Source organism: Micrasema longulum, unplaced genomic scaffold, assembly GCF_059751315.1.
Source record: "Micrasema longulum isolate JH-2025_06_02 unplaced genomic scaffold, ASM5975131v1 h1tg000824l, whole genome shotgun sequence".
Lineage (NCBI taxonomy): Eukaryota > Metazoa > Arthropoda > Insecta > Trichoptera > Brachycentridae > Micrasema > Micrasema longulum.
This window is the reverse complement of record NW_028278016.1, coordinates 287,475-314,517: the sequence shown is the minus strand read 5'-3', so window position 1 is coordinate 314,517 and position 27,043 is coordinate 287,475. Positions and strand designations below refer to the sequence as shown.

General features: G+C 32.0%; 3 protein-coding genes across 5 annotated transcripts in view; all 3 read right to left on the bottom strand.

Annotated features, from left to right (window-relative positions):
• Window positions 1–333: 333 nt before the first annotated feature.
• On the bottom strand, window positions 334–7,444 carry LOC148278806 (uncharacterized). The gene is made up of 9 exons (XM_088230860.1): window positions 7,178–7,444; window positions 6,092–6,220; window positions 5,725–5,839; window positions 5,464–5,651; window positions 5,173–5,258; window positions 4,949–5,093; window positions 3,089–3,250; window positions 1,042–1,226; window positions 334–565 (listed from the first exon to the last, which is right to left on the bottom strand). The coding sequence occupies exons 1-9, from the start codon at window positions 7,304–7,306 to the stop codon at window positions 391–393; spliced, it is 1,314 nt and encodes a 437-aa protein (XP_088086986.1). The 5' UTR covers window positions 7,307–7,444; the 3' UTR covers window positions 334–390.
• Window positions 7,445–9,918: 2,474 nt separating this feature from the next.
• On the bottom strand, window positions 9,919–16,774 carry LOC148278805 (scm-like with four MBT domains protein 1). Its single transcript, XM_088230855.1, has 6 exons — window positions 16,575–16,774; window positions 15,677–16,087; window positions 14,243–14,497; window positions 13,049–13,902; window positions 12,670–12,845; window positions 9,919–12,571 (listed from the first exon to the last, which is right to left on the bottom strand). Exons 1-6 carry the CDS (start codon window positions 16,620–16,622, stop codon window positions 11,649–11,651), a joined length of 2,667 nt encoding a protein of 888 aa, XP_088086981.1. The 5' UTR covers window positions 16,623–16,774; the 3' UTR covers window positions 9,919–11,648.
• A 4,446-nt stretch (window positions 16,775–21,220) lies between these two features.
• Window positions 21,221–27,043, bottom strand: part of mv (lysosomal-trafficking regulator mauve) — a 64,939-nt gene continuing 59,116 nt past the window's right edge. For all 3 annotated transcript variants that reach the window (XM_088230852.1, XM_088230853.1, XM_088230854.1), the window contains exons 46-49: window positions 26,831–26,967; window positions 25,683–25,930; window positions 24,068–24,556; window positions 21,221–21,744 (exon numbers count right to left, since the gene is read on the bottom strand). In XM_088230852.1, the coding sequence (XP_088086978.1) occupies window positions 21,570–21,744; window positions 24,068–24,556; window positions 25,683–25,930; window positions 26,831–26,967 (1,049 nt within the window). In that variant the 3' untranslated portion in view covers window positions 21,221–21,569. The remainder of the gene's footprint in view (window positions 21,745–24,067; window positions 24,557–25,682; window positions 25,931–26,830; window positions 26,968–27,043) is intronic.

Sequence of the window (27,043 nt, the reverse complement as noted above, 5' to 3'; positions counted from 1 at the left end):
TGATTATTTCAAAATCCACATTGTTGTTCACATAATACGTTCTCTCTTTCTAAAAATGCTACAAGTTGGTCTTTTACAACATATTCCAAAATTTGTTCATACTTAGGCAGAGTATTTACGGGTCTAAAATTTTCACATTTAACGGCGTTTTTTAATTTTGTATTGGAATAACCTTAGATGTTTTCCATGATTCTGGAAACACTCCCGAAGTAATGGATTCATTCATAATATTTAATATGTACTCTTCTGCGATAGGTAATGATTCTACAATCAATTTCATCGTAATCCCATCCGGACTTGAATTCAATGTCATTTTTTAATACATTTCTTAAATTTTCTTTTGTCAATGGTTTAAGTACAAGTGTTAAAGGCTGATTAGACAACCACGGTTTATGTATTTGTAGCCAACATAGTGTTGACAGAGAAATGAAGAGAATGTAATTTTTTGGAAGTATTTAAAGCGTGTCTTTTGGCGCAACTCTTGGAATGATTCCTCAAGACAGTTTTTTGAGCAAATGCTCGACTGCAAATGATGCAAGTATGCGGCTTCTCTCCTGTGTGAGTTCTGAAAGTAAAAACAACATTTCAAGCAAGAAAGTACAGACTACAAACAAAAGTAAATATTTACTCAGAGCTGGACCGTAAATAGGTTCAGTTGGCACAAAAAACTAGACACTTGCTTACAAGGGAGGGCAGAATAATATGCTTCTGTTCATTTACAAACGTGTATATTCCCGTCCCTTTTCAGTGAGTGGCAGGGTGCTAGATCCTATTAGATCCAGGATTGCATTTACTCAACCAGATATTATCCTGATTGTCAGCCCCCCTTATAATATTTATATCCATTTGTCGTTGCATCGTGTCATTTATTTTTTTGCACTACAAGCCAAGAGGCCTGAATACATTACTGAATTACAACAAAAAACATTAGAACAATAAAAATACTAATGAGAACCTGTATTATACCTGAATAAATTTCTGGCTTATGTGCCTTTTATTTTGGTGTTTTATTGAACCTATTGTTATTTAAATATGTTATACCTTTTGTGTTCAGTAAGAGTTGTGGATGAACTAAAGAACTTCTGACAAGTATCACACTTGTGTTTCTTTTCACCCGTGTGAGTTTTAATATGGTTCACAAGTAATGCTTTTCTCTTAAAGCATTTGCTACATTGGTCACAAGAAAATGGCTTGTCTTCAGAGTGAAGAGTTGTGTGCCTTATCATCTGCAACAATTTATTAAACCAAATTATTATTTGTCAAATACAGTGGTAATTCCTTAGCCAAAGGTATAATTGTGGTGGCTTAGTATATTTTTTTATTATTCTGCTACCAATACCATCTGGTTAATTTTAACATCCTTCATAAGAATGTTGGCATTTGATAAAAAAAAATGTTGATGATAATGAATGAATAATGAATCAGTTTGTGATCCCGTGGCTAGTGTTGCGGAGTCACGGATCAGAGGTCCGAGGTTCAATTCCGACTATACCCCAACTTGATTCACATTTCCTAATAGTAAGTTATTTACGACTCGTTGAAAATGGTCCCGAAATTGAAATGTTTATGTACATCATGAGTAAGTATATAATTATTTTTTCTTTAGTAAAAAAAAGAATAATAACATATGAGAATTGTGTTAGTATAATTTCATTTGGAAACAAATATACATATGAAGACTGAAGGGAAGAAACATGCTTAGTCAGTTTATTTATGTATCAATTTGTAAGTATTGCCAAGTGGTCAAAAAGTTTTGGTCAAAATATTTTCTCTTATATGAGGAAGTTCAGTACTTTAAAAAATATATATTTGTTAACAGATTATGAAACTTAGCCAAAATTTATATTTTTTATACTGTATTATCGTCGCTATGATTTTAAGTTTTGTATTTTTTTTACTCCGCACGCGGCGTCACTAGTTATCATGAGTTGTCCTAATTGGTTGTCAGGCTTCCCCGAAACCGGAAATCTATCACAAGACTTTAGTTCTTGATGTCTCTATGGCGGAGATGAAGTTAATGCACTCCAGGGCATTGAACTGGATTTGCTGTCCAATTTCATTATTAAAGGGCAGTTAATATGGACAATACAATAGATATGACAATTTTGTCTTATCCCAGCTCTGTCAACAGTCTCTGCCACACGGGACGGAATGCTGTGACAATACGAAAATACGGCCGCAGTTCACACGTGAGCGCTGCGAAAATGAATACACGACAGTGTCCGTTACAAGCGAATTCACGAAAAATACTATTAATTTTATACTAAGAACTAAATAATAAAAATAAAAAATTCTGCAGCCTTTTTTATCAGAATATTTTTTTTGGGAACGACATGTTCACGTCAAGTAAATCGCTACTGTCACAAGGTCCTGTCTGTACGTGTACACATGAGGACAATGTGGCCGCTGGCAGCCACGCACAGTGGTGGGGTTAATCATTGTTCTGCGGAAATAGCCTGCCCGTCTATATCGGTGGCGATGTCTCAGGACAATTCTTTGTCCTATGAATTGCTGTTTAACTCGTGGACAGTGGTCAAGCCCTGAGACAAAATAGTATTGTATTGTCTACGTATTAACGGCCTTTAAGAATTAACATCCTGTTGATCTTGATCTTATTGTGTCAAACAGAAAATGCTTAGTCACTTTTTTCAGTCGACACTCTAGATTTTTGGTAAAATAATTTGACGCGTGTATGTGTCATCGATTTGTTGGAGCATTTGCTTACCATGAAGAGGTCCTGAGTTAAATTCCCGACATGGTTGACATAAAATATTGATTTAAAAAGGGTGATTTTACACTAGAATAGTTCATAATCCCAGGGCTGACACTGATCATCTTACCTTCATGTAACAAAAACGATAGAGATATGCTGAGATTGGTGTACCAATGCAGTGCCCTATGCACTATTGAAAGGGAATGATGATGATGATGATGATGTGTCATCCATCTATAGACGTTGTACCCACAGCTTGATTGAATGATGATGATGATGATGATGTGTCATCCATCTATAGACGTTGTACCCACAGCTTGATTGAATATATTATTATATAGTTGGCAATGAACAAGGTTTGAATAATATTCTTACCTCAGATTGTGTAGTGAAGGCTTTTCCACAAACAGGACAAACAAAGTTTTTGAGTCCATTATGTCTTAATAAATGGTCCCGTAAATTTCCTTCCTGTTTAAAATGTTTATCACATTGTGGGCAAGGGAAGGGACGAGCTTCACTGTGAACTTGCATGTGAATCTAGAACCATGTTTGAACATTTAAAAATCCTTTTTTTATGTAAAGATAAACAAAATTCAGAATGCCAGTAAAAATATGAAATGCTTCACAAAAAATCGTAGTTCAGTACCATAAAATTTATTTGAAAATGAAACCAGGATTTTTGTGGATTTATATTTTTAAAATCCACAATTCATTTTCAAAGTATTCATTTTGAAAGTAAATTTATAAAAAACAGTTATTTTAAAAATCTAAATACATACACACCAATATTTGTGTTGTTTGTATACTGTATACTCAGTACTTGCACACTAAACTACAATTGATATTTTTTCTATTTACTATTTTAATCAATATTTAAACCACGTTTATACAGGGCGCAGCAGCTAACTTTGCTGATTTGTATTTGACGCCAAGCGTTGAGGGGGGGGTCGTAGAAGGGTGGGGGTTGGTCTCATTCAAAAGAGCAGGTCCTAAAGTTTCATTTGCCGCCTCGTCAGTAACTAACATGCAGTGGACCAGTGAGCAGCGCGCTTTTGCCGTCGAAGTGTTCTTTTCTAATGGCTACTCCGTTATCGCCATTAAATGTCCCTTCCGCACTCAGTTCAATATTCAATCCGGAGGTCGGGTTGCCGGCCGGCAATCAAACATTTCATTGGCGGACAGATTTAGGGAGAGTTTTAATGCGCTACCAAGCCCACAAGTATATCAGTGGACTGCCAGAACACCCGAAAAAATTGATGCAGTGGAGCAGTAATTTTTGCGTTTTCCCAAGCGATCGGCGCGCAAACATGCAGCTACTTTGGGGATTTTCGACCGCTCCGTGAGACAAATTCTTCACTTTGACCTTAAATTTCATTCCTATAAATTGTCTGTGGTGCGAGAGCTTTCTCCATGAGAATGTGCGCGTTAATTGAAAACGTACCTCAGGACGGGCTCGTGTTCTTCAGTGATAAGGCTCACTTCCACATTTCTGGTTGCGTTAAAAAACAAAACATGCATTGTTGAAGTGATAACAATCCACGTGAACTTCATCAGAAGCCACTTCATTGTGAACGTGTGACTGTGTGGTGTGTGATTTCAAAAGTGTGAATAATTGGTCCTCACTTTTTTTAATAAAACGAACGCACTGTTACGTTGACTTCAGCTCGCTACAGCCAAATGATTGAGGATTTTTTCTCCCATAGTTCGAATAACTGGACCTAGGGGATGTGTGGTTTCAGCAGGATGGAGCCAAAGCACGCACCGCACGACATTGAATGGATCTTTTGAGGAAAAACTTCCCTGACCACCTCATCTTCTTGAGAGGCGTCCTTCCGTGGTCTGCTCGGTCACTTGACTTGGCTCCTTGCGATTTCTTTTTATGGGGTACCCTTGTGTATACTGACCGTCCACAGACCCTGGCTCGACTTAAGGACAATATATGCCAAGCCTTCAACGATATACCCATCGAAATGCTTGAAAAAGTTGAGCGAAATTTGAAAACTCTGCTTGCTCAGTTTATTGAAAATGGGGGCTGTCACTTCACTGATACAATCTTTAAAACTTTTTGATAAAAAACTTTAAATGATTGTTCCACGAGGAAAAAAAAAGATACCTCCACTCCTTTTTTTTATTAACCTTTCAAATCAGTTGTTAAAGTTAGCTGCCGCACCCTAATTTTAACATAGATTCCAGTTTCAATCTAAAAATGGGTCAGACGTGGCATTGCAAACTTACTTTTAAATTTCCAACAGAAGTGAAGGATTTCCCACATTTATCACAAACGGCAAGCAAACTAGATTCTGGTTGTGAATGTTTTTTTTCGTGTGTTTTTAGAGCCCAATCAAAGAAAAATTGTTTGCTACAATATTGACAGCTATACCTGTAAACAATTTATTGAAATATTTTTATACTGTAACTGCCCACTTATATGGAAGTGGATATGTGAAAAAAAAAAATACTTTTTGGTTCCTTCGTGTTGAATCATGTGCTGCTTTAGTCCAGACCATTTCTTAAAATCTTTCCCGCATAATTTACATTCTGCTTGCTAGAATCAAGAATTTTTATTAATAAGTTTTTATACATTTAAGGTTTTAAAATGGTCAACGATGAGAGCAGTATGCATGACATTGGTGTTTTCTCATGAGCGAAATGGTTTTTTTTTATGTTCTCAGAAGAGTATCAGAAAAATAAAGAAGGGAGTAAATACGTAGTCGATAGTCTATGTTAATAAAATATTGTTTTTCTTTTACCTTTTTCCCATCATGAATCCTCAGGTGTCCCGTGAGTCTTTCATGGCTGAAAAACCATTTACTGCACATTGTACAATTAAAATATGTTTTTTGAGGATTAACTTTATGAGTTTTCATATGATTATTCATGGCTGTCATATGAGAGAATTTACTATGACATACGGTGCATTCTAGGAGTTTATTGAAGCCTAAAATAAATTAATGATAGCTGTATTAAAAAATATATACAATAAACTATAGAAGATGTAAATTGCTACTTACTCTTCTTTACATGGTGTTCCGTATGAATTTCAGTATCTCCCAAACTATCATTAACATCTTGCAATTTAGTTTCATGGATCCAATCATGATTTGTTTTCTCTTCTTTCGATGTTTTCTAAAACATAAATTACAATAAGCCGCCAGGTGTTGACAATGGTTAAATTGCTAAGCAGAGTTCGTACAAGGACAATACAGTCACATTCCAGCTCCGTGAACAGCCTAGATCATTGTCATTGTCCTGCAAGAATAGCCTACCCGTCTATCAGGGCAATATCTCGGTTCATTGACAATAAGTACGAAACTAGAAGCAGATAGTATTGTCCTGTCCTCGTGTAAACTACGCATTATTGATGTTAATCATATTTACCATTTTCTCAATTCTCTCTTTTATTGATTTGTGGGATTTTAGACATTGTTCCTTGAATGACTGAAGAGATTTTAAAATCTTCAGACATTTTGAGCAAACGTTTGGTGGAAATCCGTCCATTTGCGACACCTGTAAAATTATTATTAATATAGTAATATCTCAACTAAGCAGAATTAGAGTCATCACTTAAATATAATCAGTGAGCAAGATATTGTTGTTATAGATTTGATTTTACATATAATTTGAAGGCAATGAAATATGTAAGATTTCGACCATTATTTTATTTGAAAAAAAAAACTAAATGTGCTCGTACATACACATAAATAATAAGAATAAAAAATAATATATAAGCATGTAAAAATCTTTTGAGAAAGTCAAATAATAAAGTAGCATATGAAATTTTATCAACCACCACATTTATTTGGATAAATCAAATTATTATCTGTCCTCATATTTGTATGCAAGTAATAGTCAGATTCATTATCTTCAAGTTTTAATGATATATATTCTATATGGACGGAGCAGATGGATCAGACATCAAGGTCAACACCTCTGAAAAGAATTTAGTTCATTTTCAATGCATTGTATTTCATAAACCTGATACTAATGGGTCTGACGAGATAAGGGTAATATATTTATATGTAAGCGATATTCGCATGGAAATCTGGGAATTCATCCTTGAACCACCTGATATCTTTATTTCTAACTTCTTTGGGCTGCTTCTTCAAAGTTTCAAACAAAAATTTTAAAAAATAATTTAACGTATAACATATTACAACAGAGATGAAGAATATTTTAGAGAGGGGAATATAGAAGTCTAGGCATCTAGAGGGCTTATGATCTGTCATTGGCTGGTTTAAGTGGCCACTTTACACACTGTTTAACATTCACCATTATGTCTATATTTGATCTATATTCCTTCAATTCTACCATTGTAACACGGGCCCTGGTATGTGTTTCACATTCACACTTAGGTACCTATATAAACTCACAACAATTATTGATAATGCTGCATTGTAAAATTAGAGTATGATTTAAAATTAAAATACATAATTACTGAGGAAAAAATCTAGACAGACATATTACCTTTGTATTAATGAAGTCAATAAATAGCTTGTCTAGGTTGTTTTCAGTTAAACTATAAAACGAATTACTTTTAATGTCATTTCTTAGACAAGCTCTACACAGCAATTCCATATTGTTAATATTCTCCATAAATATTTAACTTCATTAAGAGATCTTGTGTTTATTGTTGTGAACGATTTTCGACAAGTGATGTCTAATTTGAAATTGTTTGGTAGAATTTACAAATGATACATGTCAAAGTGACAGGTGACAGCTCTGATAATCTATGGACAATACTGTGCGTGCGTTCATAAAAACTAACCGAAGTAATGTGCTTTCTAATAAAAAATCCCGTATTTCAAAAAAATAATATGCAATTCTTTGGAATGCATAAAATCGTTTTCGCAAAATAATCCTCGAGATATTATGATACAAAAATGGCAATACATTATTGTGACTAATCCTCATCACTCTTTTCCCAAACCTAATGTTTCATAGGGCACTGCATTGCAATGAAACTAGACAATTTGGTATAGGACAGCAAGCTGATTTGTGTAACACAAATGCTCACTCAGTGAAAACATTTAAAATATAAATATTTTCTCTAGACATCATAGCATGGCAGCCAGAATCAATAAGCGAGTTAGATAATTTTAAGATTAAACTAAAGATATGAACTCTTTTTTTCTATGATTTATATTGTTGCCCTTTAATAATACAGAATATTTGTGTGTTTTTTTTAATATTTTTTATTTCCTTTTTTATTACTTAAAATAAAAAAATACCGTATTATTTTTTACAGAATATTTTATTTTTTCTTTCTTATGTTATACAAAAATATTATAACTGTCCATTGTTTATTATAAGAGCAAAAATTCATTTACATTTTCTTGTATACCCACGAACAAGCCATGCCTTTGTGGGATTTTTTTGTTTACTATTTTTCTATTAATATGTATTTCGTTGATATGTAATTATGCTTTATTTTTTTAATACTCTGTTTTACTATTATGTTTATTGTAAGAAAACAAAAAAAAAAAATTGAAAATAAAAAATATCTTTATTAATATGAAATATTACATTCATATTATGTAAATTGTGAACTTGAATTAAACTTCTCAGATTTATAAATTAGTTTTATGGCATTACTAAAAAATTAGCTACCTAACACATACCTACATTCTTTCTTTTAAATTTTGACTTTTAAACTATCTCGTCCTTCAAAAACCACATACGCGCATCAAACTGAAGCCGACTAAAGTCCTCATAAATGAGTAGTTTTACGTTCTGTCCATTTAGTTACTCTGTAGACGTCACTTGATACGCAAGTGCCGATTTAAATTCAATTATGCTGTGTTGTGTTGTTTGTAAGTGTCAAAATATTGCTGGGATTAAAGGGGAATAGGGTGGGATTACATTTCATGTGTAGGTAGCGAATTCATTAATAATATTATTTAAGAATTCGATTATTTTACCGTCTGTCAGATTGTTAAATAAACAAGGTAGACCATTGATTTATTAATACACTCACTGAATAAATCAATGTGCACCTAGGTTTAATATTAAACGCCGTTAATTAACTTAATTACAAAATGATTATTTAATAAAAAAAGTTTACGTTTGCCTAATATTTTGTAATAATCGGTCGGCCTCGTGGTGTGGTGGTCAGCGCGTTTGCCTACCATGCAGAGGTCTTGAGTTCGATTCCCGACATGGTTGACATGAAATATTTATTTAAAAATATGTTTTTACGCTAGAATATTTCATAGCCCCTGGACTGGTTCCTGAAGCGTAAGACTGATCATCTTACCTTCATGTAATCATCAAGATCAAGATACACTGCGATTGGTGTACCAATGCAGTGTCATTTGCACCATTAGGTGCGAAAAGGTAATGATGATTAAAAAAAGTACACTTTTTTTTAGTCCGTCTGTAATTTTTTTTGTGATGAAACATAATTAACAACATTACACAAAATTATCTTATATTTGTGTTATGATAACATATTGTTCACGGTCTGGTAACACTTGGCGCATGCGCACAGGCGCGTAGAATCACGCTTGCATACAGTGCGATGTATGCAAACGTGATTCTACACGCCTTCTGGTTTATTATAATAGGGAAATATCCCCAGAGTAATAATAAAGTAATAATAAGTAATAATTACTCTGAGAGAATATCACTGTTTTTACATTTTTAAAGCTATAAAGGTCTATTAAATACAATCCAGTAAAAAAATGTTTTTTTGCTAATTATTAGAAGCATAAAAGATATTTTAAAATTTGTAATTTTGAATTCCCGCAAAAACGATCATCTCTTTGGCCACGCCCCTAATACGTCACGATTCATGTTTATTTGTTCCTGGCTATTGAATTTTTTTTAAAACATTATCACGAATCTTGACCTCACAACAACCAAGGCCAAACGCGTTTTTCTATGAACATGTTTTTATTGAATTTCTTTTTTACATTTAAGAGTATGTATGAAAACATTTCTCCACAATATCCAGATTGATTTTGTAAATACAATTTATTATTCTCAATCCATTTCATATATTTTAATTGGTATTCGTAGTATGTGATATTTCCCTATTCTATGGTCTCCTTAAAACTGCGATTATGCAAAACCATAGAATTATAATATTGCAAAACTATAGCATATACATAAGCTGCAGGATGCCATTCTTTATTATTTTTTAGTTATTTTAGTGTGGTACCTAACCATTTAGCTGGGAAATAAAAACAATTCTAAAATACATTAAATATTCGTAAAAACAATTCATTTTTATTTATTTCATAAAATTACTCTTCAGTCACTTTACATTACATATTTACATGATAACAGGTAAAAAAATTGTTGCATCTGTCCAACACCGACTAGATGATTGATCTGTCTGTTAAATCAGTTTAGGTATTTTATCAATATTGAAAACCAAAGATAAAGAAAGTCATTAAAATTAAAGACGTATATTTAAATATACACTAGCAAACGCATAATAGATGGCATTTCAATTTGTGGGCAGTTGCCATCCTTGCATTCATTCTTTAAAATTCAACAAAACAAAATTTACAATGTAACAGTGGAAACAGTACGGATATATCATTTTATCCATAAATAACATCCAATTTATTAAATAAGAAGATAATTTGTTATTTTCTTTATCACATTTTTCACAATCTTAAAGTACATAATTAATTGCAGTGACAGCTGCCAGCTAATAAATACAAATTAAAGAAACCTGTATGTTTCTCTCTCTAACTCTTTCTCATGTGAATTTTTTCACATGCTATCTTTTTTTTTCAATTGTTAAGGGCAATGCTATATTTGCTAGATCTAAAATGTAGCTAGTATAGTAATAACGTATATGTTTATTAAAAGTTAGATTGAAATCATGAATTTGTGGAGAAAATATGTTCACAGAATAAGATCTTAATCAATAAATAAACTTTAAACATAGTTTGATATTTCAACAAGTTACATTACAACTCTATCATAATGATAAAGGCATCAGAACTCAAGAGACAATCGTGCAATATCCAGCAGATTCTAATAAAATTAGTAATATTGGACACAAACTAATATTCAGATGTTTTGTTTTCAGAATAAAAAAGAGAATATTGACAAATAAGAACAGTTAACATATTTTTTTCAAATTTATATAATATTTACTGCATCTAATCAATAGTGAAAAAAAATTGTTTTTAAATATAAAATTATGAAACCAAAAGTCAATTCAATATATTTGTAGGATTTATTTTGTGTTTGTGTTCCTACGCCAGTTGAAGGTATTTATTAAATGGCAAAAAAATAATTAATTGAATAGTGTTGCACAAGTGTTACGGCGATGAGGAGTTGAACTGGCTGCACTTGAACTAAATGCTGAAACTGAGTGACTGCGTTGAACTGACTTGTCCGGCTGACTGTTTTGGCTGACTGGGCGTTACCACGCCTGTGTTCCCTTTATAGACCATGTTCCTTTGTTCTTCATGTCTCTATGGTGTGAATGTACTTCAGGACATTGCTCTTATGCAGATGGTTGTTTTATGTATTACTGTTAGTCTTGCAGAATATAATGTATTGTATTCAATATAAAATGATAACTTGCTTCATCAGTTGTTGCTCAATATTTCAGGTGAAATAATTGCACGTATGTGAATCGATCAATGGACTATGAACCCCGCAGTTTCTTAAAAAAATAAAATATTGACAGGTTTATAATTTTAAAACCGAGTAATGATATTTACATAATTATTCAGAGTAGGTCAAAAGTCAAAATTAAAAAAAGTTGAACCAATAATATGTTTTGATAGAAATGTTCTTCCCTGAATCGACCTTTTAAATTTATTTTAGCAACATCAGATTTTTAAATCGAACTTATACGGTATTAATTTAAAAAAAATATTATTTGGTGAGCTTTCAATTGCTAAATTTAACTTATCATAAGTACGTAATAAATTAGCTGTGTAGGTACAATATGTCCATGCACCGTAATCTAAGATCCTTCAATGTTGACGTATTTTGAGATGAATGACCACTTTAGAAAAGCAACATGTTTGCATAAATTTAGAGCGGGTTTCATCCTCATCCTGAGATGCTGACACATGGTTGGGAAATTCAATAATATAAAAGCCGCACCGTCTACTTCTTGCTCTTTAAGTTTCTCCGCTATTTCTCGGCATTCGTCAAACTTTACTAGGTGCAAATACAGGTCATCGACAGACCAGTTTCGGGGATCGGAAGAAAGTTGACTCTTATTGCCAACACTTCCCGATGAAGAGTTGGAAACTGATCCTGTATTACTGCAGGGAAACATCTTTGTATCAGTCGGTTGAGGTTCGTGCTGAGGAGTAACTCGGAGTTTCTTCAGTTCGGGCTCTTCAGTGTCAGATACATCGGATATCTCAGCATCGCGATTCTTCGTGTCAAATGAGTTTGAAGTAGAGGAATCTTCAGAATCTGAATCATCCATGTATTGTTTTTTAGGTACCACACAAGTATTTTTATAAATAGTCTGTACGTCTTTCTTATTCCAATGGCCTTCCTTTATTTGTAAAGCAAAATTTGGAAGTTTTGCTCCCCTAGTTTTCATTTCTAATGGGGGAACAATCGACCGTGATTCCCTTTTCTTCCTTTGTTTCTTCGCATTATCAGAATTGCTATCAGGCGAATTAGGACGAGTTCCCGCTTCCGATGGTTGCGGAGTAGAGCTTGGACTCTGATCGCTGTCGTTAGCAGACTCCTGGCCATCCTTATTGCCTAAAAGCTCTTGAGCGGCTCGCCGTTCTCGAGCCCGAATAGTCATAAAGTGTAATCCTCTCTTTCTTCTCTTTTTGCTATTATTCCAACATTTGGGCACTGAACTTTTAGAAACACTTCCTTTAGGACGCCCACGTTTGTCATTTTGCGCAAGATTATCTGGAATTAAAAAAATATGTCAATTTCAAACATTTAATGTGTTAGAAAATTCGGCTCGCCAGCCAGACCTGATATTAAAAATGATTGGAAAAACTTACGAAATTTAGTTTTGTCTACTTGCAAACATCGTTCTGGACATGGATCACCATATTCTTTAGGTCCAAATAGATATGGACACGCTTGAAGTTTACAACACATTTCTTTACAGAAAGGAACCATCTCCTCGTTTTTTGTTGCAGCTATAACATGGGCGCGGTATGTTGAAGTTTTCAATCTGAAATTTTTTATTTATAGCAACAATTTTGTGATTGTAAATAATATTAGGGTACAGATTATTACGGAAACAATATAATAGGAAATCAAGGATCCATTTCTTAATGTCAAAACAGATTTTGTATTTACTAATTATTTGAAAAGAGAACAATCCTATGTAATAATTCAATGTTAAAATTCAAGATATTTATGTTTACCACTCACTTGGCTTTCAACAGTTCAAGATGTTTACCCTGCTCCAGTTTTCCATCATGTTCCCAGTCCTTCAAGAGTTTAGCCGGTTTGTAAGAAACTGATATTATCATATTCAACACTTCTTTTATAACGAGACTCAGCGGTCCCGGGCCGACACTCTTCGGTAACTGGGATAGTTTATTTCTGCTGACAAATGGTCCGGAATAGCATTTATAATTGAAGTAAATTTTATCGCACCATTCCTCTTTATTTCTAGATTGTAATGTGGGCATTACATTCTTAGAAATCCGCTCGTAACTTTTTGCTAGTGGATAGTTATTACTGGTGCACCAACCTGTAGGGAATATTGTGTAACACCCGTAGTTAAACCAGTGCTTATTTTTTGTAGATTCAATTAGAATACACAGCAAATTTTTAGTTGTTTTTACAATAGTACCCGAACTAATATTCACGGGATTTAGAGGATCAACTACTTCGAGATTCATGTCTTTCTTATAGCCATTCTCTGAAGCATCCGCCGGCTTGTTGAAATATTGAGGAGGAGCTGGCAACGCACTCTTCATGGACAAGTATTCATTCCATTCGAATTCTCTTTTCTTACTCCAGCCAATGGGGGGAAGTAGATTGATGCCGTTAGACTTGGCCCACCCTACGGGGAATATGTAGGGGTGTGATAAATTGCACAACCAAAATCCCCCGTCATTATTGCAGTCATTCAAGTAGTCGTCTAACACGACCAAAAAATAAAAATTATCGAAGACTTCCGTAACTGTAGCGGGACAGATATCCGACATATGAGAAGGATCGACGGCTTCTAACTTCATTCCAACCTCGAATCTATGAAACAAAGGTTTGGGAACATCCTGAAACATAAAAACAAAAATATTTTTACTCCTATAACTTCAAGAATAAATTATTAAAAAGGAAGCAAAGAGTAAAATAATTGTAATTGTTGTTTGGTCAAGTGAATTACATATTGAACTAACTAACTAACTAACTACGAAAATGAAGCTATAAAAATGTAGACAAATTGTTTTTTTTTCAAATAATAACTAAATTGCGGTCATAAATTCAGACTAAAAAACACAGAAAGTATAATATACATTATGATAAATCTATAGACTTTATTTCATATGAATATTGGTACCAAAACGAGTTTTATATTTTCAACAGAAAAAAATTGTTTTTAAGTTTTCAACTAACCGGAAGAATTTCACTAGGGAAAGGATATTCTTGCGAGTCTTCGTAAGAAGACAGCAAACAGGATCTCCACTCGCTGTCATCAAATGTGATGTTTTGGGAATTCTCCGGGTGATATAGTTCATATGGACTACCTTTGGTGCGGACAAACCCGACATTGCGTAATCTCGTGTCCGTATAAAAAAGCCAAAACTCATCAAACACATCTTCAGGCGCATCGTAACGTAACAATAATCGCCCGCCGATATTTTCAATTATCTGAAATAAAAAATATTTTTAAAATGCTTGAGTTAACGGCAAATAGTTGTAGAAAATTAAAAAAACAACCAATAACTGGCAAATGAGAGGCATTTATTGATATTTTTACTTATAAAATAATAATGATGATGTACATTAATTGGGTAAAAACAGGCTCGTTGCATTTTTTCAATTTTAGAGATAATTTTCTACAGAGTCCTGTAGAACGGAATATTCAAAACTAACAAAATATTTGTCTCATAAGATTTTAGTGATTTTTTAAAATTAAAGATGTTAGTAACCGTCTTGCTCTACATGATATTGATTATTTTCATGACTGATGCAAAACAAATCTTGAATTCAATATCAACAAATGCAAAATATTTTTTTATGGTAAATCTAAAAAAAATATTACCTTTGATTATAAACTTAATGACCAAATTCTTTCCGTTGTAACTTTAATAAGAGCTTTCGAGGTGATTCTAGACAACACACTAAATTTTCACGAACACATTGACTATATCATTAACAAAACTCTTAAATTCTTTGGATGTTAAAAGAGCTACATCCGATTTTGAAAACATATTAACTCTAAAAACACTTTACTGCTCATTGTTTCGTCCCATTATTGAATACGCCTCTGTAATGTGGTCTCCTTCATACGTTACTCACATAAATTGCATCGAATCAGTTCAGCATAAATTTATAAGAAAAATTGCGTACAAACTAGGAATTACAAGAGATAACTATACCGACATGGATCTTTTCCTTAATATATCCAGTCTCTCACGACGTCGATTTAATGCAGATTTAATTTGCATATTTAAAATACTTAATGGTTTATTTGATATAAATTGACTGTATATTTGTAGAATTAACCTGGATTCCATAATGCCTGTCTAATGTATTAACTTGTCTCTACTTTTCCTTGTATTGCTTCTATTATTTGTTACTGTTTTTTTTCTCGTTATATGATTTGTTTAAATTGGACATTGTCCGTAAATTTGTTAAATAAATAAATAAAATATTCAAGAAAGGAGTTTTTTTTTTAAAATTTAAAGTAGATATTTTTGATAATTTTTCTGTGATTATTATTATTTTACATTAATCAAAAACACATTTTTCCCAGTTATTATTGTGTATATGTATAAATGAACATTTCTACGAGTAGAATGTAAATAGTACCCATATAATACTCACAGTTACTACCCAAAATTTATACGGATCCTTCTCACTCCGCACCTCCAATTTCATACCAAATTTGATCCTTTCTATGGCTGTAGCGCCATTACTAACTAAAGATTCATTTGGGACGGTGGACCCATTTGTCACCATGTCCTTCATCATTGTCACTATTTTGTCCTCGTGGACATCGGAAATATCATCGGGAGGTTCTATGATACCCTCGAAGTGTCGACACCAGCCCAGGGGATGCACCTCCATTTTGGTGAGGTCACACCAGAAGTCAGATTCTGACCCGATGTAGCGGACCCTCAACAGCGGCCCACACACCATAGTTATACTGGCAATCCAATATATATCGGGATTAGATTTATACTTGATCTCTAAAAGCATTCCCACCCTGATGCCATTATCTAAGCTCCTGGACACCTGTGGATATAGACATTTATCAATAAGTTAAACATATTAACAAATAAAATCCACGGTTGAACTGTATTTATAAACGAATTGTTTTGTTACTACAGTGAATCATACATTTATGGCAAATATTTTCAAACAAATATAAAAATTACATGTTTATTCAAATAACACATGTTACAAAATGCTGTTATAAAAGGTATATCTGAGTACACATTTCATAAGTAAATTGTGCGTGCTGCAATAGTTTATACTGTATACATAAATAAAGATTAGTTTATATTTTTTATATTACTTTTTTCATTAAATGATAACATATTTATATTCTTATAAATGTAACTATGCGGTTGCGTATCCACTCATTTAAAATAAAATAAAGTTTCAAATAATATAATAATGATAAAGACGTAAATCTCGTAAACTTTATACTTGCATGTGAAACATTAAAATATTAAAGTATATTATAAAAAGTTACTTTTGATTCAGAATAAAAACTTACGTGGTAGAAAAAATCTTCTGGAACATCATTGGAACACGGAGATGACATTTTTATTTATGTTATAATTAATACTTCCGTATTTAGAGTTATTGTTTAATTGATTTAAATAACATACTTCTTAATTCTTCACTAAATATTAAAATTAAATACACCATAACGAAAATTTGCGTCAAATCTATTTCGTTTTTATTCTAATCCATAGACAAGCTTGTCGTTAATATAGAACACCGGAAAGTATTATGAAATAAACGGGGTAAGTTGTTATATAAATGTGACGTTTACCAGAGACAAAAGCGTGATTATCTAACGCCACCTACCACCTGCTTGCTGTACGTTCATTAGCGCCGTGCCGATTGAATTTGAGTAAAAATTACGGGTATTAGATTAAACGGGTAATAAATAAAACTAGTCATAAATAAAATAATGAAAGGTATGAAACTAATAACGCTTGAAACGGCAAAAGGCGATTAGGTAAAATAAAATCTTTAAATTTATCATGTCTAAATAATCAAAGAAACAAGTAGTATGAAAGTGAAACTAGAATTGTATATCTACCAAAATTGTGTCTGGAATTACATTATCTCTATCTACCACTAAGGAGAAATTGCGTGATGGTAGTATTAGGCATTAAAGTTTAATGAGATACTTACGTACATTTTGAGAACTCATTGCAGTTTCTTTTTCAAAGTTGTAATAGGGTCATGGGGAAAAACTGATATATCTTTTTTTTATTGAAGAAAACACTTTTTTACTTCATTTTTCAGACAACATTATTGTGGATATGTAAATAGTATGCCTTCACACAAACTTCATTGGCAACAACCATCAGTTCTTTTTACTAGGTATTATGTTTATGTGTACCTACCTAATATTAATATTTATTTTTTCATACTATACCAATGCTAATAGATATGTAACTAAATGAGGTCTGATTGTAGTAGTTAATTACTTTTTCTTTGAGAAACTTTAAAATAAAACAGTTTTAAAATATATTATTAATGTATTCGTAACTAAAAATACAAACACAACATACATAAAATTTCATATCAACAAAACTAAAATCATAAATTAATAACATGGCAATAATATTAACATAGGATCAAGGAATATAATATTTTGAAAATAATATCTCTATTCGACTCAGACACTCGAGGATTACATATTTAAATACTTTACTGATTTGAGTCTACTGAATACTTTAGTATTCAGTAGACTCAAATCAGTGTTTGATTTCTAATTATAAGTTTAAATATGGAGTTCTACAAAATAAACACCAAATCAATCAATTACATATTTATGTGAATTATTCAAAATAAATAGTATTAATAATTAATTATTGATATTAATATGTTATTTGTTATTAATTGTACTCTTCATGTATCTAATTAAAAGCTTGTTTCAAACATTAAATTTTTTAGGTAAATATTTAAGTTTGTAAGTGAAAATTCTTGATGGAAGTTCATTGTAATTTATTATATAAATAAAACACGAGTGATACTTTAACTTTTTACAATACTTTAACTTTAAGTTACTTTCAATAACTTTGAATTATGTATCCTTACCTCTGTTCTGTATAAATACATTTAACTTTTTAATAAAGATACCAGTCTCGAAGATGTCGCAAAAGCGATGAAACCGGTCACTGGATATTCCAAATTTGTGGATTAAAGTATCACTCGTGTTTTATTTATATAATAAATTAGGTAAATATATTATAATATGTATAACATTTTCACATTTTTATTGTGTAGATTGGTTGATTACCAGTTAATGTAATTTTACCTTTATTTCCCAAGCTTATAAATAATACTTCCATCTTATGGTCAAGATTCTTATATTTATAAAACATTTGGCATAATTTAGCCAATTCACAAAATACACCAATAAATTTGCAGTTCATATTAATAATTTTGGTAAATCTGTAATCATAAGATCAATATCATAATGTTAGTATTTTGGTTAGGACCAGGATTAATATAATCAATAATAAAACACCTACTTTCACACATCTTACTTGGTAAATTTAATTAGGAACACCCTGTTTTACTCTCATTTAGCCAAAAATTATAATTCATTCAAATCACAAATATTTTACATTTACAATAATTTAATCGCATAAATGTATCAACAGCGCCGAATCTAACGGGATCTGGCGGCCCGTCACTTACTGAAAAGGGACGGGAATATACACGTTTGTAAATTAATACGAGCATAGTATTCCGCCCTCCCTTGTAACTGACTGAACCTATGGCAGGTCCGACTCTGTGAATCAACTTTACTTCAGTGTTGGTTGAATAATAACATACAGTACTCTCTCTATAATTCGGCACTTCACTTATCTGGCCCTGCTAGTAATCCGGTATTTTTATACAGGCAAGCTGCGTTTTACAAGCGGGGATTGTAGTTTTAGTTTATGTTCAATGTAGTGTACAATGCAGTATTACATAAATATATGCGTACAATAAAACATAATTCTGCTGTTTAAATGTGTCATTTCCAGTAATCCGGCAGTACTCTGGTCCGATAATTGCTGGATTACCGATAGACCACTGTATTTATGCATGTATTATTATTATTATATTATAAAACTTTGATATCATACAAGTTCTTGACCATTGCATTCTTTCCTCTTTCCGTTCTACATAGATCTGAATACATGGAGCATATACAAAAATAAAAGCCCAATGATATGGAGCCGTGATCGCCAAAACATCGCAACCGACAGGAGCAGTATTTTACAGGAGAATTTTATGTTTTCTTCAATTATTAAGGAATATACTCTGAGAACCAAGTTTTGTCTAGAACATTTATTTTATTAATAAAATAAATAGTCAAAACAGAGTTTTATTCTCGTCTTCCTTGTTAAATGAGATGAAAAAGTGTTCTCCTTGTAAAACATTGTTTTTGTCCGTTACAGTGTTAAAGCGATCATGGCTCGATATACCCACAAATTTTTAAAACTGTTACCCAATTTTTTATTCCTACAATAAAATAAATTAGTAAAATCAATAAATAATTTGAACCTTTTCAAATAATTTGTTTAATTTTAACCATTTCAAAAAATGTTTCAAAAAAATAATTTTGAAACATTTTACAATATGATACTGCGAGAAATTAATAATATTTAGATGTGTATTCAATTAATATAATATTATCTTTACCTTAAACATGTGAGTCACATTGAACGAAATGTTCCGGAAAAAAGATTTTGTGATTGTTTGATTTCCAAAACACCATATTTTATTAACCAAATGAGATAATTTAAAAACATATAAAATAATTTATTGTGATCGTTTCTGCATTTTTACCTTCAAAACGGCAAAAAGTGGACTCCCGTGATTTATCCTCTAATTTATGAAATATATATGTACATATTTCAGTATTCTCAATTAAAAATAAAAACCGAAGAAGATAAAGAAAATAACGCTATTACAAAATTAATTTTATATTTATGAAAATATGTAGTGCTTTTGTGTTGGAATACCTATGACAAAGTTTTTTAATTTCATAATGATTTGACTAAAATATGTTTTTAAAGCAAAAATGATCCATTAAATATTATTTTAAAGGTGTTATAATTCAAACAATTTGAAAAGATTAAAATAGTTTACATTACATTAAAAAAAAAACTTTTCGGAAAGTTAATTAATTGCAAGCCAGTTAATAACAGTTATTTCATAGACAGAAAATTTTCAGTATTAAAAAAATTACATATAAAACATTTTTTGAAATGTTTTCTAATTATTATTTTTATTAATGATCCAAACATTCTCGTCATGTTTGATTTTTATAAAATCCAATTTTAAACAATTTATTGGTAAACATTATTGAACTTTGATATTATAGTTTTAAAAATGTACAATAAAGAGATTTTATCACGCTTTTTTTTGTAATTTGTCCTTTTCAAATTATTGTTGACAATATTCTCATCTATTGTGGTTAACATGCCATTTAATAAATAGTATGATGTTAAAGTTGAATTATAAAATAAAATATTGAGATAAAAGGTGCCAAGTATAAAATCAAAGTCTCCAAAAAATATTTATACATAAGCACGCCAAACATTTACTTGTAAAAAAATAATGATCACAGAATTAAAGTATCTACATACATTTGTTTTACATACAGTATTGATAAGATTTATGATATTTTACACATTTTCATTTGTTTCATTGTTTTTAATCGCCATCTACTAAAATTACAATAGTATATATTATAAAATATAGATTATCAATCAAAATGTTTGTAAAAATATATAATTTTTGATCAAAACTTAAAAAAGGGTAATATAATATGACTTAATACTTAATTATTATTGGAGCTGCAATGTTACACACTACCACAATACAATGTTACCCTTGTAAGAGATAAAAAAATATAACACGTTAATTGATAAGTAATAATTAAAGTGTAATAAAGCATTGTATTTACATAATCAAAACAGTGCTTAAATAGCAAATTCAATAAAAACGTAACAGTCTAATAAAATTAAAAAAAACAATATTAAGAATACATACTACAATAATTCAGTAAAAAAATATAATTTGGACTAGATGTTAACAAAGTATTTATCAAAATGGCATCAATGAGGAAATTCAGCATTTTTTTTATTTTTTATTTGCTAATAGACTATCGAACTAAGCCAATTTTCTTCTATTTATTTTACGTTTCTGTATCGTATTTTCATCACCATGATTTTTTAAAGTTTTGTAATTTTGAAATTACACTGCCCTTTTGCATTTAAAATGAGAATCTCGTATCCTGCAAAACACGCTAAACATGGATAGCCTGAAACCTGAAATCTATCACAACACATAATTGATTGGCTGTTGCCACCTGTGACGTTTCAAAGTATATATGTTTATAATTTTTTTTTATACATTTTTGAGAAACTTCACCATACTATTGAATGCTGTAATTTTTACCGCGCGCAAGAAAACATTTTTTATGTCCAATTTTCCATAGCCCTGAACTTCCTCATTAGACAATATTATATTATTTATGAAGTAGTTTATTGTGAGTAGTATGACATGTTATTAGAAGATTAGGTAGAGATGTCAAAATGCGGAAGTTGGGTACTTTTCCCGCAATGTTATTTCCTTCCCAAACCATCACACAGCCATCGGCCCCAGAGACATAGAGGTAGTGAGAGTCATTACTGTAGCATATACTGGAACAAATACCATAAGGGTGTATTCGATACAAAAGTAAACTACATTATATTCTGTATGTGCAACCAACGTAACCATGCTTAGGTATCAGAACGTAACCATGCTTAGTATGTGCATGCACTGCCAAGTAAAAATATGAAATACAAAAAAACATGGATTCATCCCAACACATTATACTTAATACTAGCGCCAAAAGATGTAGCAAAATCAGCTCTAAAATCATTTTGTCTATGATATTCTACTTTGCACGAGCTTTCACTCTGAATTTGTATGAAAAATACGAGATCTGGTAAAATCGTGGCTTGAACAAAATACACTACGCTTCGTGCCGGTGAATCATGCGTTAAAGGGAGAAGACAATATGCATACTCCGGGCTGTGCCAGCGCATGCGCAAAAATGAAGTTCGTTTGACAGAATATTTGTAGGTCATTTAGTTATGCATAATGTTAGTTCATATTTTTTTGAACCGGGTTGTGGTACAGTGTTAGCATTGTGGATTCACAGGCCAAAGGTACGAGGTTTAAATCCCACGTTACCACAACTCAATTTCCATTTTTCCAGCATAAGTTATTTACGACTTATAGGAATTGGTCTGAAAATTGAAATATTTGAGTAAATAATAAGAACTCAAGTATTTCTCTTTTTTTTATAATAAAATTTTTAAAAATATAAAACAGTTTATTTTATTTACTTAAAGACAGTTTATTACATATTATTTGAGACACAAGTCCCAACTCCATAGAACTAAAAGTCCTGTGTTGAGTAGGGACGAGCAATTAGTTGACAAAGGCACATGTGTATATCATCACAAATATTATATAGGATCAGAAACACAACAATAATGTTAACAAAAACATAACAACAGTATGCAAACAAAAACTACGGCAGATTTAGCATTAACGGCTGAATTTTTTCATCATGATTATATTTTTAAAAATATATATATGCAAATTGCGCCTCGCTTATTATGTGAAAGGCTTATATTTACAGTATAAAGTATGTTTCTTGTAACTGCTCTGGCGGGATAGTCAGCTGTGGCCTTATTAAAGAACATTTCGGCATTTACTAATTGAAGAGGAAACCACAGAAAACCCATTTAGAAAAGCCGGACTATTGACAGACATCAACAGACCTTCTGTCCCACTTGACTGCGTTCAGCATTTTGCGTACTTCTTTTATTTATTTCAACAGTTGCCGTTACTCATTTTCCCTTGCATGAAATTACCTCACAATAATGGCGCGTAGGACACTGCATCATTACACCAACCGTAATGTATCTTAATAATTTTTGCTAGATAAAAGTAAGATGATCAGTCTTACGTTCTAGATACCAGTCCAGGGACTATGAAATATTATTTAGAGTTTAAAAACTTTTTTTGATAAATATTTTATGTCAACCGTGTCGAGAATCGAACCCGAGATCTCTTGCGTGGTAGACAAATGCGCTGACCATTTTGGCTATAAGGCGAACAACAATGAATTTTAAAAAAAATATTGCAACAGAGAAGGAAAACTATTTTGAGAAGAGAATATGGAAGTCTAGGCATTTACTGGCCTTGCGACCTATCGTTGACTGGTTTAAGTGGACATTCACCATTCTGCCTATGTTTGAACATCCATATTTCTTCAGTTCTTCGATGTGCTGATTTTTTGTGACCACTTAAACCAGCCAATGACAAGCACTGTAAATGCCAATTCCCATCTTTAAAATGCTTTCCATCTCTGTTGTAATGTTAATCTTAAATCGGGTCGTGGTCCTGTGGTAGTATTGTGGACTCACGAACTAAAGGTCCGAGACTCAAATCCCACTCTAACACAACTTGATTTCCATTTTTCCAGCACAGTTTATTTAACCTTTCCTTACACCCGCGTGTACTTAATACACCCGCGCGTTACGGTGCTCTGTAGTCACTACACATTAAAAAAATAACGGATTTAAAAAGGGAAAAATGGAATATTTATAAGGAATGGGTTTAATTAACCATAATTTGATTCAAAGATGATGAAAACATGACAAAACCATTGGGTATTGCTAACGACTCGGGCGAAACGTGCACCCGCGCCAACTTCCCGAGAGCTACTAAGTAGCTAGTACTGGACTACGTGACTGGACACGTAGTGGACGTGTAACGCCACTACATGTATATTTATAAAGATATTATAGTTATTAGACGCAATGTGTACTAACTACACATTGCTGGGTGAAATCCAGTCCTTGTCTACAAAAATTTAAACAAACTCAAAATGTTCAACTTTGATTAAATTATAGGTTATATTGATAGGATAAAACTTAAGAAAATGAATGCGGAAAAAATATTTACCTCAGCAATGGATGAGCATAGCTCGGCGGTACAAGGTGAGCAATAGGCTTGAGATCCCAGGAAGAGAATAGCCTCACTGCTCCCGAGTGCAAACCGACCACTACGGCATTAACACTAACTCCTTCGGGGGCGTTAGAATAGCACACGCAAGTCACCTTCTCAGGGATCTTCACCTCTCCAACAAACACACCATTAACAGTGTGCACTCTCACTTTAGATTTAAACTTCACGAGTGACGAACTCTTGCCTTTCACCGAGTGCGCTCTTTTTCTGTCACTGTCCGAGTTGTGAGATGTGTTTTCACTTTCTTCCGAGCCAGTTTTGTCAGTCTTTAATGTGTCGTCTTTGCTTTTTAAAATATTTGATATATTCTGAAGCGATTTGGTGACTATAATTTGGTGGACAGTTACAATGTCCGATAGTGTATCGCTTACACACACGTGCGACACTGTGTGGACATCTTTAGGGATTGTTCTGATGTAAGTAAAACTAGAAATAAACATAACAGTATAAAATAAAACGCAAATAACTTCATTACCCAATTTATTGGATAAATTGGTTGAAATATTTTTGAATTCCCACAAAAATGGTCATTACATTGGCCAAGCCCCCAATACGTCACAATTCATGTTAATTTTGAATTTTGTCTAACTGTCTAAATTTTTATCATCACAAATCTTAACGTCACAATAATTATCAAAGATAACATATCCTTTTTTCTACGGACATGCTTTTTTTATAATTTCTTTTTTAAAGTTATGTATGTAATCAATTCTCCACAATATCTATATTGATTTTGAAAAATGCAATTTATTTTTTAAAATCCATTTCATATATTTTTATCGGTATTCGTAGTATGTGGTATTTCCCTTTTACAAAAAATTTCAATGATGTGTTGAATTGTATTTAAATTTGCTAATTTCTTCTGCAGATAAATTAATACTATTGTATTTAACATTTGTCCAGTTCAAAGTCATAAAATGCAAAATCGTGCATATGTTATACGCAGTACCGTGTAAAAAAGAAATGGTGGATAGGATTTCTTATATAAAAATCCAAATTGTTCACTATTTATAGAATTTAATTATTGTAAAATACTCTTAAAAATCGTAACAAAGATTATTCACTATCAGACAATAAACATATCCATTTACGAACATTTAGTATGACATAGCTTTCATCGCTTGAGATATTTAGAGACTGAATAAAATTTTCGGGTTTACTGGATTTTAATAAAACTTTAACATTTTTTAAATTAAATTTTAGTACCGTGTTGTTTCAAAACTTTGTAAAAAGAGGTTCCGGTATATAAACAAATGCTATTTTATTTCAATAAAAACAACATAAAAATATTTTGTAAAATTTGTCTGAAAAATGTTACAATTTTATCAAAACGGGATTAATACTGATATCAATAATGTTAAAAAAAACTCATTTCAATCAGTGGAGTTAGATTTACTGTGAATATAAAAATTTAATTACAAGAATATGTTCATGCTAATTTTAAAATGGAATGTAATATTTCTTCTTAAGATGTTATGACCCAAGTCAATAAAGCACAAAAAAATAATAAAATTAGATAGTTGTGTTCAACAATTATGATTAAGCAACTTACGAGTGAATATCCCACACAATGATGATTCCATCTTCACTGGCGCTGACGGCCACCCCGAAGGCAGTGCATATGTGCATGGCAACAATAGGAGAGTTGTGACCGAGTAGGACAGAGGGGCGGCGTGAGAAATTCAATGTGGGAGGAGTGGAGTTAGCGGGAGCTGGTGGAAGAACTATAATCCGACCGGACTGTAACCCCAACCACAGGCCACCCATGGTACTCTCGGCACCGTGTGATACCACGCACAACTAAAAAAACAAACACATAACATGCCTTATTTTTAAAAGTCATAATATTAACAGGCCGTTCTCTTCATTTAAATCATTAAAAAAAGTAAAACCATATTTTTTAATGTTTTGGTAAAAGACCTCGATAAAGAGATAAAAAAAATCTCTTGGTTGTATGTATACAATGTATGTAATTGACATTTGAGTTTGTTAGTCCAATTTCTGTGTATAGAAATTTTTAAAAATATGCATTTGGTCAAATCTACTAATTGACTCTCTTGTCCTTATGCTATAGTTTTCTAAGAAAGCGGTGCCATTATCTAGCGGCCATATTATGCCGCGGTGCGGTGAGCGTAACAAGACAGTTATCTTTACAGTGACAAGAGATCTTAACTTAAAGAGAGCGGTACCGTTATCTAACGGCCGTGATCACCGAATTTTATTGACTTATTTTCACAAAACTGAGACATACGGCAGAGGAAAATGAACAATCTAGACATACTGAAAATCATTAGCAGGTATATTAGGAAGATGAGGTGTCATCAGTAGGCGAAAACTATCTTTTGGAGGAGAGAGAGATGTTTAAAAATCATGCAACAGATTGTGCATTTCAAAATTTAGTGCAAATTAAAAAAAAAACACATTTTTCATATCTAATAAATCTGAATTTCGACATTTGTGATAGCGTAATCACGTTTTAATGACATCATCCACCGCTACAAGACAGCCGCTAAATGACGGCACCGCTCTCTTAGGAAACCATGACTAAAAAAAATTTATTATTGTTAAATTGATGTTATTAATTACATTTTTAACGGCTTATTTTTCAGTAGATTTTCACCATATTTTGATTTCCTTTTAAATGTTATTATCATATATTTAATTTATGAATAAAATTTTTGAAACAAATGTACTAGTTACCTGATCGAGATTGTGTATTTGGTAGAGAGGTTCTGGTGGTAATTCCTTGCGTTGTTTGATTCTTATTATTCCATCAGAGTGACCCCATGTTAGTACTCCAATAGTTCCTATCATGTTATTTCCAAACATAGAGAGACCTATTGTTAAAAAAATAAATACCTATATGTAATACAAATTTATTAAGGTTACGTTACCATTTATTCTCATCTATCT

Excerpts from the sequence above, each read along its gene's own strand:
- LOC148278805 (XM_088230855.1), bottom strand. The coding sequence starts at position 16,622 with ATGTCATCTCCGTGTTCCAATGATGTTCCAGAAGATTTTTTCTACCAC. Across the intron at positions 16,088-16,574 it reads CAGAAGATTTTTTCTACCAC|GTGTCCAGGAGCTTAGATAA; the intron begins GTAAGTTTTTAT and ends CTATATCCACAG. Across the intron at positions 13,903-14,242 it reads TCCCTAGTGAAATTCTTCCG|GATGTTCCCAAACCTTTGTT; the intron begins GTTAGTTGAAAA and ends TTTATGTTTCAG.
- LOC148278806 (XM_088230860.1), bottom strand. The coding sequence starts at position 7,306 with ATGGAGAATATTAACAATATGGAATTGCTGTGTAGAGCTTGTCTAAGA. Across the intron at positions 5,094-5,172 it reads CAACACGAAGGAACCAAAAA|GTATAGCTGTCAATATTGTA; the intron begins GTATTTTTTTTT and ends AATTGTTTACAG. Across the intron at positions 3,251-4,948 it reads CTTCTGTTGGAAATTTAAAA|ATTCACATGCAAGTTCACAG; the intron begins GTAAGTTTGCAA and ends ACATGGTTCTAG.